Here is a 12,938-nt window from a genome sequence, read left to right as displayed (position 1 = left end):
AGCCAGTCCAGGGGCACTGGCAACGATCTCGCTCGAAAATCCTACGAAGGCCAGTCAGGTGGTACTGGCAACGGCCATGCTCAAAATGGTGTATTTTATGTGCCACCCACACAAAAGCCAGTCCAGGGGCACTGGCAACAATCTCGCTCGAAAATCCTACGAAGGCCAGTCAGGCGGTACTGGCAACGGCCACGCTCAAAATGGTGTATTTTATGTGCCACTCGCACAAGAGCCAGTCCAGGGGCACTGGCAACGATCTCGCTCGAAAATCCTTACACATGTCACGGGCACAAGTGCTAGAAATGCGACGCTGGGCACAGGTACTATCCCGATTTCGCTTTATTATATGGATACAAATTTATTCTATTTTGATGAGTCTTGGATTAGTTTATTTTCTAAAGGGTTTCATGATAAAAGTTCACCCTAAATTGTCAAACATTTATAAATTTGAGTATGAATTATTCATAAACAAGAACAAATTTAAACGAAGGTTCACTCAAGTCCATTTTAACCCTTTAATATGTAAACTGGCCATATCCAGCCTCTCACATCTATCCTTCAATATCACCCTAAAAATAATCACACTGGTGTGGCTGTGTGATAAGAAGTTTGTTGCTTCCTAACCACATGGTTCTGGGTTCTGTCCCACTGTGTGACACTCTGGGCAAGTGTCTTCTACTATAGTCTTGGGTCAACCAAAACCTTGTGAGTCGATTTGGTTGAGGGAAACTGAAAGAAGTCCATCGTGTATGTATAAATCTATGTGTGTGTGTGTGTGTTTCTGTATTTGTCCCTCATCACCGCTTGACAATCGGTGTTGGTGTGTTTACATCCCCATAACTTAGTGGTTCTGCAAAAGAGACTGGTAGAATAAGTACCAAAATTTAAAAAGAAGAAAAATAAGTACTGGGGTTGATTCATTCAACTAAAATTCTTCAACACGGTGCCCCAGCATGGCCACAGTCTGCTGAGTGAAACAAATAAAAGATAAAAGACATCAGAATCTCAAAGATATGAGATAATGCATGATTAATTCAAAGCAATGTGAAGAAATAAGCTTTACATTTGACAGAGTAAAATGAATGCTGAATGGTTAACTCTTTAGCATTTAAACTAGCCATATCTAGCCCAGGTATTCTACCTGTTTTATATTCAAACCAACTAGATCCAGCCTTGTACACTTACCCTACAATGTCATACTAAAAACAAACAATTCTATCATCAAAAGTCTGGAAGCTATGAGATAATGCATTATTAGCTCAAAACAATGTGACGAAATAAGCATTACATTTGACAGAGTAATCTGAGTGCTAAGGGTTTAAAGAAGCAAATATGAACTGAAGAATATTAAGTCTTTTAAGATTCGGGTCAGTTTATAGAATTACAAATGGGACATGCGACTTCAAGAAAAAAAAAAACCTGCTTAATCTTATTTCAGTTTCTCTTTTATTTTCAAAATAACTATAAATATGGTCTTTACAAAGATTTTAATACATATGTTCCTTGCAATAATTCTAATCAAAATTCCAAATCTGAAAGAAAACGGTTTTAATCTGCATAGGCATGGCTATGTGCAAGCATAGTTGTGTGGTTAAGAAGTTTGCTTCTCAAGCACATGGTTTAGGGCTCAGTCCTACAACATGGTCCCATGAGTCAAAGAAAGCCTTTTGAGTGGTTTTGGTGGAAGGATACTGAAATGAATCCACCATATGTGTGTGTGTGTGTCTTTGTTAAAACGTCACATGGTTATAAATGAGCATCACCATCATACAAGCAGTGTTCCTAGTTTCCAGTTATCCCTGAAAACACATCCAGCTATGGGGAAATATAACATTACTTGGAAACAGGTGGAAGTTGGTGACAGGAAAGGCATCCCAGCTGTAGCAAATTTACCACAACAAATTCCATCTGATCTATGGAAGCATGGAAAAGTAGACACTAAAGACGATGTGAAAGGCACCAGTGTTGGTGACATGTAAAATATTCTCATCCCTCTCTCTCTCATCATTTGACATCAATGTTCAATGCTGGCATGAGTTGGATATTTAATGTCCACTCTTCCATGTTTGAGGCAGATTTTTCTTGAACTGGATGCTCTTCTTCACACTAACACTCACCTGTTTCCAGGCAAGGTAAGATAATATTTCCATGATCAGACGTGTTTTTTTTATGGAAGACAGGAAACAAACAACACTGCTTGTATGATGGTGACACTCATTTACAACCATTATGTAATAACTAGACAAGGGTACACCTACACACACATTCAGATTATGCAATAGAACCAACTCTATGATGTAAACATTATAAGTACCACATAGTTAATGTATGTATGTTGTTTAAATGCCAGAAGCTGTGGTTTTTCATCCGGAAATCTTCTGGATGAAAAACTGCAGTTTCTAGCATTTCAACAACACATGTATGTTAAGTATGTGGTATTGATAATGTATATATGTATCAGGCTTCTTCTAGTTTCCCTCTACTTAACCCACTCACAAGGCTCAATATTGCATTATTTATTGCAAAGTGTATTTTATTATTCATTTGCAATAATTCTGGAGTAATCATTTGAAATGTTTAAACCACAAATTTTTAAATCGTAAAAAAGAAGAAAAGCAAAATACAATTTTGAAAGCAGTGAATATGTTCTTTGTTCTAATGTTATAGTAAAACTGACATTTTGACTTTAGCAAAATATTTTTCAATTTCTGAAAGCAATGAAAAAACATAGATCAAACCATTAGGATGAAACTATGATCAGCAATTTCAGAAGGAGGAGCTGTATCTAGGCTGTGTGTAATACCTTATCCTAAATGGGAGTATTTTGAGGTATACAGTCCTCAAGTATCATGTGCTAAAAAGGTGGGTACATACAGTGATACTAGATTACTTGGTCAGGTTATCTCTACAGATATTTTCTAGAAATTATAGCCAGCCCTGATTTTTGTTACATTTCATATATGAGAGGTCAGATGTAAACATGCAATGAGATCGAAGATGAGAAAAGGGTAATGGGTGTATATGCTATATTTAGGGGATTGTTGCCCCTTCATCAGCACTCATCCAACCCTTTAATCATTCTTGAACACAGTGCTTAAATAGCCACTGTATACAGCAATGTTTGGTTATTGGATATACCAATTTACATATTAAATGCATTCCTGGAAGCTTCTATGTAAATACTAATGTCTTGTAGGTATGTGGTATTTTGTTAAGCAATCATAATATACTGGAGGTGGAATGGCCCAGTGGTTAGGGTAGTGGACTCGCGGTCATAGGATCGCGGTTTCGATTCCCAGACCGGGCATTGTGAGTGTCTATTGAGCGAAATCACCTAAAGCTCCACGAGGCTCCGGCAGGGGATGTTGGTGAACCCTGCTGTACTCTTCCACCACAACTTTCTCTCACTCTTACTTCCTGTTTTTGTTGTGCCTGTAATTCAAAGGGTCAGCCTTGTCACACTGTGTCACGCTGAATATCCCCGAGAACTACATTAAGGGTACACGTGTCTGTGGAGTGCTCAGCCACTTGCATGTTAATTTCACGAGCAGGCTGTTCCGTTGATCGGATCAACTGGAACCCTCGACGTCGTAAGCGATGGAGTGCCAACATGCAACATGCATAATATACTATAAAGTATATTCTTTTCTACTCTAGGCACAAGGCCTGAAATTTTTGGGGAGGGGGCCAGCTGATTAGATCAACTCTAGTATGCAACTGGTACTTATTTTATCAACCCTGAAAGGATGAAAGGCAAAGTTGACCTTGGCGGAATTTGAACTCAGAATGTAAAGACAAATGAAATACCGCTAAGCATTTTGCCTGGTGTGCTAACGTTTCTTTCAGCTTGCTGCCTTTATACTTATAAAAACATTTAATATACTATAAAGTATATCAAACGCTTTTATAAGTCAACACCACGTTCTACTGTGTTAGCGGTGTGCTTTTACATTAGAACGCAGTATTGACTTATAAATATGTTTAATATACTTTTTTACTCTTTTACTTGTTTCAGTCATTTGACTGCAGCCATGCTGGAGCACCACCTTTAGTTGAGCAAATCGACCCCAGGACTTATTCTTTGGAAGCCTAGTACTTATTATATCGGTCGCTTTTTGCCGAACCGCTAAGTTACGGGGACGTAAACACACCAGCATCGGTTGTCAAGCAATGCTGGGGGGACAAACACAGATACACAAACATATACACATATATATTATACATATATACGACGGGCTTCTTTCAGTTTCCGTCTACCAAATCCACTCACAAGGCTTTGGTCGGCCCGAGACTACAGTAGAAGACACTTGCCCAAGGTGCCACGCAGTGGGACTGAACCCAGAACCATGTGATTGGTAAGCAAGCTACTTACCACACAGCCACTCCTGCACCTAGTATATAGTATATTATAATTGCATAACAAAATACCACATACCTACAAGTCACTAGTATTTATGTACAGCTTCCAGGAATGTGTTTAATATGTAAAATTGGTATATCCAATAACCAAACACTGTTGTATACAGTGGCTATTTAAGCACTGTGTTCAAGGATAATTAAAGGGTTGAATGGGAGCTGATGAAAGGGCAAAAAGCCTCAAAATATGGCATATACACCCATTACCCTTTTTTCATCTTTGATCTCATTGTTTGTTTACATCTGACCTGTCGTATATGAAATGTCGTAACAAAAATCAGGACTGGCAATAATTTCTATAGAGTATCTGTAGAGATAACCTTAACAAATAATGTAAAAGAACACTGCTAATGCAATAGAACATGGTGTTTACTTATAAAAACGTTTAATATACTTAATGGAATATTAACGTTGCATAACAAAATACCTCATACCTACAAGTCGTTAGTGTTACTAGAGTTACATTAAAGAACAATGGACATACAAGTAGAGACAATTTGTACAGATACTAGAGAAAAGGACCACAAAATAATAATAAATTAGAGACTTTGGTTGAAAATATTTTTTCTCAAAGTTAAATGCGATTCTTGGTTATGAAGGAATAAATATAGTGGGATCCATTTTTTATGGGGACTTCTATATTAAGAGTTAATTTGTTCTATGAATACATCCTAACCAAGAAATCTGTTAAAGTTTGCTAAAGGGTTTCAAATTCTAAAATAGCAAATTAGCCGTGACTGTCTTGTAGCAATTAGCTAAACTGATAATGAAGTCATTAACAAAGAAATAATGTCAGAGACATTGACATACTAATGTTCAAGTATGACCCATGTCATTTTATATATAGAATGACATTAAATATTAGCATATGTAACAACATCATTATCATCATCATCATCATTATTATTATTATTATTATTATCATCATCATTATTATTACCAGTTACTGCAATGAGGAGGAGGTGGAGGAATGTGATTGGGATGAAGAAAGTGACCCCAGTGAACCTACCTTGGGACCAGGAAGGAAGTACTAGCAGCAGCAGCAGCAGATATGAAAGTATTCACGTCAGCATGCTACCATGCGAACATTGCAGAAGGCTTTTATAAGACTCACAGCGCTAAATGGAAGAGATAAAGAATAGTTTATTACAGTTTAGATTTTGGAATGTTAAACACATTCTCTGTGATAGATTTCTGCATCAAAATAGAAAAATACAGAAAACTAAAATTTTCACGTGATGAGAATTGTGTAGATACAAAATAATTTTGTTTGAGGATTTGAATTTTGATTAAAATTATTGCAAGGAATATGTTTATAGTTATTTTAAAAACAAAGAAGAAATTAAGATATAATTCAAAAGATCTTTCTACAAATATTATACCCAACCATAAAATAGGGGTCATTTTAAATGATATAGATAAAATAAATTAGTAAATAAATACAATTGATGCTCTGCTTCATACAGGGCTCACTATATTCAGAAATTGAAACTTCAAATTGTTATTGGTGAAGGAAACTGTAATGATACATCTCCTTCTTTAACATTGTTGTTGTTGACACTCCGTCGCTTACGACGTTGAGGGTTCCAGTTGATCAACGGAACAGCCTGCTCGTGAAATTAGCGTGCAAGTGGCTGAGCACTCCACAGACACGTGTATCCTTAACGAAGTTCTTGGGGCTATTCAGCGTGACACAGTGTGACAAGGCTGACCCTTTGAATTACAGGTACAACAGATACAGGAAGTAAGAGTGAGAGAAAGTTGTAGTGAAAGAGTACAGCAGGGTTCGCCACCATCCCCTGCCAGAGCCTCGTGGAGCTTTAGGTGTTTTCGCTCAATAAACACTCACAACGCCCGGTCTGGGAATTGAAACCGCGATCCTATGACCGCGAGTCCGCTGTCCTAACCACTGGGCCATTGCACCTCCACATTCTTTAACATTATTCGATAATAAAGTCCAAAGCTGCTTCTTTCACTATTTTAGCCTAACAGAAACTTAAATTATAGCAAAAGATGGTACATAGATACAGCATTTTCATTCAATCTAAAAATAGTGTCAGAGATACTGCTTGGCTGGAGACAATACAGAAATATTTTTAGATTTTGTAAAAAACAGTTCTGAATTAGTAAAGAGAAAGTCGTTCACTTCCTTTGTTTTTATAACTGTTAGCTTATTGTTCAGTGATAAATGACAGTCATAGTTAGAAATATTACTCTCAGAGAGAGCTTCTACTTGGAAGGATTTTGTATAGAACAAAAATCAAATATTGAGTATAAAAATCAATATTAGCAAACTTAAGGATAAATGAATGCACACTTTCAGCATTATTGGAAATATAATGTAATATTTCTCTTGGATAGATGAGTAAAAAAGTAAAACAAAAAAATCCACAACTTAAAAGTTACTATCCTGTCTCTATTTTACTCAATTATTTCCAACCATATATTTTTCATTACATGCACCTCAATTAATTGCAGCATGTAATTATAAGCAAATATTTTGATAAACTATGCAAATCTCTTGTCCAAATTTCTCTCCTCTGGATAAATCCAGAATGTTAAGGATCAGAAACTTACAAACCTTCCTCATTACAGAAATTCTGAAGTTTTCAAAATATCTGTCACATTCCATAATTTAATACTCCTTCTTATCAATGACAACCAGCCTCTTGCACTCCTATGAAATAATGTGCTAATTCACCCCATCTTTTAAATCCAGCAATTCTTTGGTGAATGACAGCAATCATCATTACATCTTCCAATGATGCTTAATAAATTGTTATTAATAATTAAATGCTAAAATTCAAATGTCATATCAAAGAACCATTCTCAATATAAAATATACACTCATCACAATGCACATTGGGATTGACTGTCTCAAGTCACTTCTCAGCATTGCTGTAACCACACATCACATCACATCACACAAACAACTCCAATACAAAATATACCCATCATTACATATGTTAACCCTTTTACTGTGGAAATCAGATATACTCCCTCAAAATTTCATTATCTTTATCTGCAGAAATCAGTTTTAATATATCAGTCTAGCTTTTGGTTGAGGAATGTCATGTTGGAAACTGTTTTTTGTTGAGATATGTCAAGTTTATAGAGGCAAAGTGACTTGCATAAAATACACCTTGTACTTTTGATAGACATTTAACTGGAATAATTACGAAATTTTATTTCAAATTTAACAGATTCATACTACACTGCGTCTAGAGATTTAATTTGGTGTTTTCCTATTATTGACAGCCAATTTTTTTTATTAACTAAAAGATTAGTAAATAAAACACACTCATGAGACAGGTGTAATAGTTGATCAGCAGACTTTCAGAATAGCTTTCATGATATCAAAGGACAAGTAACTGGGTAATCATTTAATAGTATATTTACTAATATTTTAGTAAAACAAATGGAGCTCAAAAAATATTTCAGTGTTGAGCTACTGTTAAGTTTTTATGAGGCCCCAAACGCACCCAACCATACACAGTCAGTGGGATCCTATACTACACTCAAGAGGAAAACAATGTGTTTGAAACTTTTAAATACTCTTTTTTTGAAATATCTCCAATTCTTGCTCAGTCATTGCTATATGTACTCTCACTGAGTCTACTCAGACTACAACAACAAGCTCTTTGTCTTTGCTCAGTTTTATCTATAACTCTGCCATTGTATCATTAATACTCATTACCCATACTGTATTTCCTGCAAATGATGTTCCCTAAATTTTTCAACCAAAATTATAAGTGTTGTTATTTTAGGGAGTACCGTTCTTTGGAATTTGTACTCCACCCTGCTTCATGTATTTCTGAAATACAGAATGGGCCAAAAGTCATGTACAAAATATGTCCAATATGCTCTGGAATTTATCAGAGACATGCTTCAATTTTTTTCTAAAATTGAATAAAATAAATAAAATAATGATGAATAAACACGTACTTATAATGATGAACACAATGAAAAATAATAATAATAATAAAAAGAATAAAATGTCAAATGTTTTGGTGCATGACTTTTGGCCCACACACTTTGTAAACTTCAAAATATTCACATGCCAGGATGCTAAACCAGCCAATCAGAGATTACTACCACTGATCAGAGGTGAAGTCTACACCAGGGGCATATATTCCAGGTGTGCTCTGCACACCCATTGAAAATGGCAAATTCATTATAAATATTAACCTTACTCGTTAATTTAATCACAAATCATAATGGAAAACTTTTGTTATACCCCTGCTTGAAATTTGGTGGAAGTGGGTGTCCTGAAATAATACTGTGTACCTCACAGTGCATTGTATCGTAATATGGTACCAAGCGTATTGTAGGATAATGGGAGAATGGCAAAAAATTAATGGCAAAGGATGTGCGACATCTTTGACAGAATGGTCGCATGTTCACTTTTTGTGGTGAGAAGTTGTACATTTAAATTAATTTAAAATTCTTAACCTAAAACTAATTCTTTTTACATGAATTTTTTCTTACTATATCATCGTATAACTTTGACTTCTAAAAGTGTATTATTTATTAGTTTTGAAAACAAATTAAGATCAAAAACAAAACTTAAGTTAGGTCGAATTCTGAAAGGTTGTATGTTGGTTTACATTTATTGTGTTACATTTACATTTTGGATCCTGCATTTTGAATAGAAATACACAGTTTGTGTGCCTAATTTGAGTAATACTAATGTTAGTCATAGTATGGTCAGTGTGGCAGCACACTAAATGACAACAACCACCATAGGCCACTAGTCTACACAACCAATCAACCCTTCCTCTTTTCTTCAAGCAATAATGATGATGATAACATGAAATAATTTGATAATTATGTAGTTCTTATTTGATATTGATAGAAGAAAAAAGTAATTTATGTATTATACCTTTGGTGTCTGCTGGCTGAAATGGCCTTTCAAACTGTAGAAGATCTGAGTAAGCTTGAGCACCATCATAGTGCCGGACAACTAAAACACATGAGGCAATGAGGGAAGTGCTATGTGGTTGCTCAGCTTGCTTAGAAATACCTGTGAAAGCTCTCTAAAATCTCATCCTACTATCTTAAAAAAAAAACAAAAAAAAACGAGAGGATAATTGCAGGCATGGCTGTGTGATTAAGAATGCTACTGTGTAGCACCTTGGGCAAATGTATTCTGCTATAGCTCTGGGTCAATTGTTTGGAGTTTGAGTGTGGCTTGGAATGGTTACTCCCGTTTATATGCATTTTAATTACTCATGTAATGAACAAGGCTCTGGAATGGATTATGTTTGTATACAGAGAAGCCCACTGTGTTTTCTTTATGTACCATAAGGCCTTGTAAGAGACATACACACAAACACACACAGAGCAGGCTTCCTCAGTTTTCATGTGCCAAATTCACCTACATGGTGTTGTTTGGCCCAGAGCTATAGTGGAAGACACACGCCCAAGGTGCCACACAGTGGGACTGAACTTGAAACCATGTGGTTGCAAAGTGAGCCTCTTAACCACACAGCCATGGCTGTGCATGCTGTGAATTATTGACAATTGACTTAGAATACATGTGAGAATGCTTCTTCCAGAGATCAGTCATTGAGTTTGTTTATTGGATATGTTATTGCTAACATTTAGCCTCAGATCAGCACTAATCAAACAAACTTATGAGTAAAAGGGATTCTAGGTGTGACCCCTTTTGTCTTGCATTTACCAACATCATTCGGTATATCTAACTTTATTTACAACAGTTGGGTATGATTTGAGAGAAATTTGGCTGCTATTTTTAGCAGGTCAATCAATCATATCTGTTACATGTATCCAAGTCAACAACTGCCACAAGAGATAGATCATATTAAACAGTTTGCAATATGAAAACATGGCTGAATTAAGATTGATGTTTAATGAAAAATTGAAGTATCCTTTTCTTCTCTAGGCACAAAGCCTGAAATTTTGGAGAGGGGGCCAGTCGATTAGATCAACCCCAGTATGCAACTGATACATAATTTATCGACCCTGAAAGGATGAAAGGCAAAGTTGACCTAGGCGGAATGATTGAAATATTAATGAAAAATGTCACCCATCAAAGCCCAGCAACAGAGAAATGGCCATGGTTCAGAAAAATAAATCTGATAGAGTATTGTGTGTATGATTAAAGAGTATACAAATGGTATAGTTAGTTCTAATGCAGAACTGTTATTGTTAATGGTCTGATCTGGAGGAAGAGGTTTGTACTCAAGGCCTTTGAAGAGCTTACAAGACAGAGATTGACACAGTTGATGTGGTTCTTGAATAACTAATGGACATCAGTTGCAGGTAAAGTATGGGCAAAGAGGGAATTCCAGACGGAGGGTGTTGTGGGGATGAAGGAATGGAAAAGTTGATAGTGTGTGGCCTGGGTGAGAGCACAATATGTGTGATGAGAAGTCAGAAGAGTGAGAAAGATGGGAGAGTGAGAAGGAACACAGGATCAGCCATTTCTAAGGAGTAGAGTGAGGAAATGAATTACAGTCTAAGGGTCAGAGATGGGAGTGTGTTGATGATGCCAATCAGTCGGAGGTATGTTTTATATGTGGTCTAGGATATCTGTAAGACCAATAGCAGCAGCTTCCCACATCTGTTTAACATCTGTTTTCCATGCTGGCATGGGTTGGATGGTTTGAGTGGAAGCTGGTACCAGGTTTTGATCTGATTTGGCAAAGTTTCTACAGCTGGATGCCCTTCCTAATGCCACCCACTCCAAGAGTGTACTGGGTGGTTTTTACATGCCACTGACCCGACACTGGCATCAGCCACGATTATGGTCTTACTTGGCTTGACAGGTCTATACAAGCATGGTATATTACCAAAGATCTCAGTCACCAGTCACTGCTTCCATGAAGCCCAATGCTTGAATGGTGCTTTTATGTGCTATAGGCACGGGTGCCAGATGTGTAAACATTCTATTGTGGGTCTCACTCAAGCTTTGTATAGGTTTACTATCCATTTGAAGATGCAGTATGAGGGCATGTGACTTAATGGTTGGGATGTTGCACTCAGAATCATGAGACTGAACGCAAAGCCATGTGGTTACCAAGTGAGTGTCTTAACCACACAGCCGTGTTTATTATTTACCAATGTATTCTGATTGAAAGTGCAACAAAAACAAGGTAGAACAAAGACATGAACCATTGAAACAATGATAAGATAAATGGAAAATGTGCAGACATGTCCATATATATATATATATAGTTATAAAGGCTAACACTACAGGCAATTTTTGTAATAAAGAAAATGAAGCAATGGAATATTGTAATAAAAAAAATACTAACCTCAGATCTCAGGGCAACATGTTGTTCTTTATCTCCATCTAATAATTCACATTCCCAATCTTGGTCTTCATCTACAGCAGCTGGATCAAAACTGTACAATGGCATCAAATGGTGCCGAAGTTTGTCTAACCTGTTACCAAACAACACAATTTCTCAGTCTACATAAAACATATTAAACTTGTAAACAATGATACAATCATATATTCAATAAATACAGGCAGATCTCAACTTATACCATTTTGAGTTGTGTCTTTCTTTGACTTAAAGTTTTTTTTTATTTTTAAGAAATTAATGAGGAAAATAAATTCAACTTCAGTCAATTTATTTGACTTTACATTGATCTAAATTGGTCTTAAAATTTTTTTAAATACCTAAAAACCAACAGTGAAGTGAAAAATCACATAAAATACATGGGGAAATCTTTGAACCAATTACTTATGATGTGAGTTGGGGTATCCTTGTGTATTTTTAGCCTTGCTATGAAAACGTTTTAGCTTGGTTTCTACAGCTGGATACCTTTCCTAATGCCAACCACTTTACAGAGTCTACTATGTGCACTTTATATGGCACCAGAACCAGCGGTTTTTATGTAGCATCAGTACCCACAGCATTGCTTCGGGGTTCCATTTTATAAATTACTTTTAACTTTAGAAAAGCAAATGACGAATCATGGTTTTGTACCATGAATCATTAAATTTAGCAGCTCTGTTGAAAATAAAAAAAAGAATAAAAATATAGTCTAAATAAGAGTTTCAAATTTTGGCACAAGGCCAGCAATTTTTTGGGGGAGAGTATTTATTCACTACATTGGCTCCCACTAATTGACTAGTAAGTTAGTGTTTAATCTCAGATCTCTCCCAAGCTAAAGTTTTGTGGGTGTGTCCTACACATCCACAAAACTAAGTCTTGATTATATTTTATATCATTGACCAATACAAAAACTTGTACCGTTTCCTACAATACCTAGAGTTTTGTGTGTAAGTTGTGTGTGCTTTATTTTAAAGGGTGTAATAACATTTTGGGAAAGCAATCTATTTTAAATTTAAAAAAAAAAAAGAAATGTATAATTTGTTACTTTAAAAATTCCCTTTTTCCCTTATTCTGAGTTTTGTCTTTAATTTTGTTGGTTCATTAAATTTCTTCAAAATTTCATTTGAAGCACACTGAATGGCCTTCATGCCGGTGGCATGTAAAAGCACCCACTACACTCTCGGAGTGGTTGGCGTTAGGAAGGGCATCCAG

General features: G+C 36.0%; 1 protein-coding gene across 4 annotated transcripts in view; it reads right to left on the bottom strand.

Annotated features, from left to right (window-relative positions):
* LOC106878600 (uncharacterized protein C3orf18) overlaps positions 1-12,938 on the bottom strand; it is a 37,701-nt gene that overhangs the window by 6,649 nt on the left and 18,114 nt on the right. For 3 of the 4 annotated variants that reach the window (XM_014927860.2, XM_014927859.2, XM_014927861.2), the window contains one exon: positions 11,697-11,826. In XM_014927860.2, the coding sequence (XP_014783346.1) occupies positions 11,697-11,826 (130 nt within the window). Of the gene's footprint in view, positions 1-5,425; positions 5,535-11,696; positions 11,827-12,938 lie in introns of all 4 variants that reach the window. The other variant, XR_001410518.2, reaches the window with a different exon arrangement.

This window comes from Octopus bimaculoides, chromosome 4 (assembly GCF_001194135.2).
Source record: "Octopus bimaculoides isolate UCB-OBI-ISO-001 chromosome 4, ASM119413v2, whole genome shotgun sequence".
Classification (NCBI taxonomy): Eukaryota; Metazoa; Mollusca; class Cephalopoda; order Octopoda; family Octopodidae; genus Octopus; species Octopus bimaculoides.
Note: the sequence above shows the minus strand (reverse complement) of the source record. Positions and strands in the feature narration are given on the sequence as shown.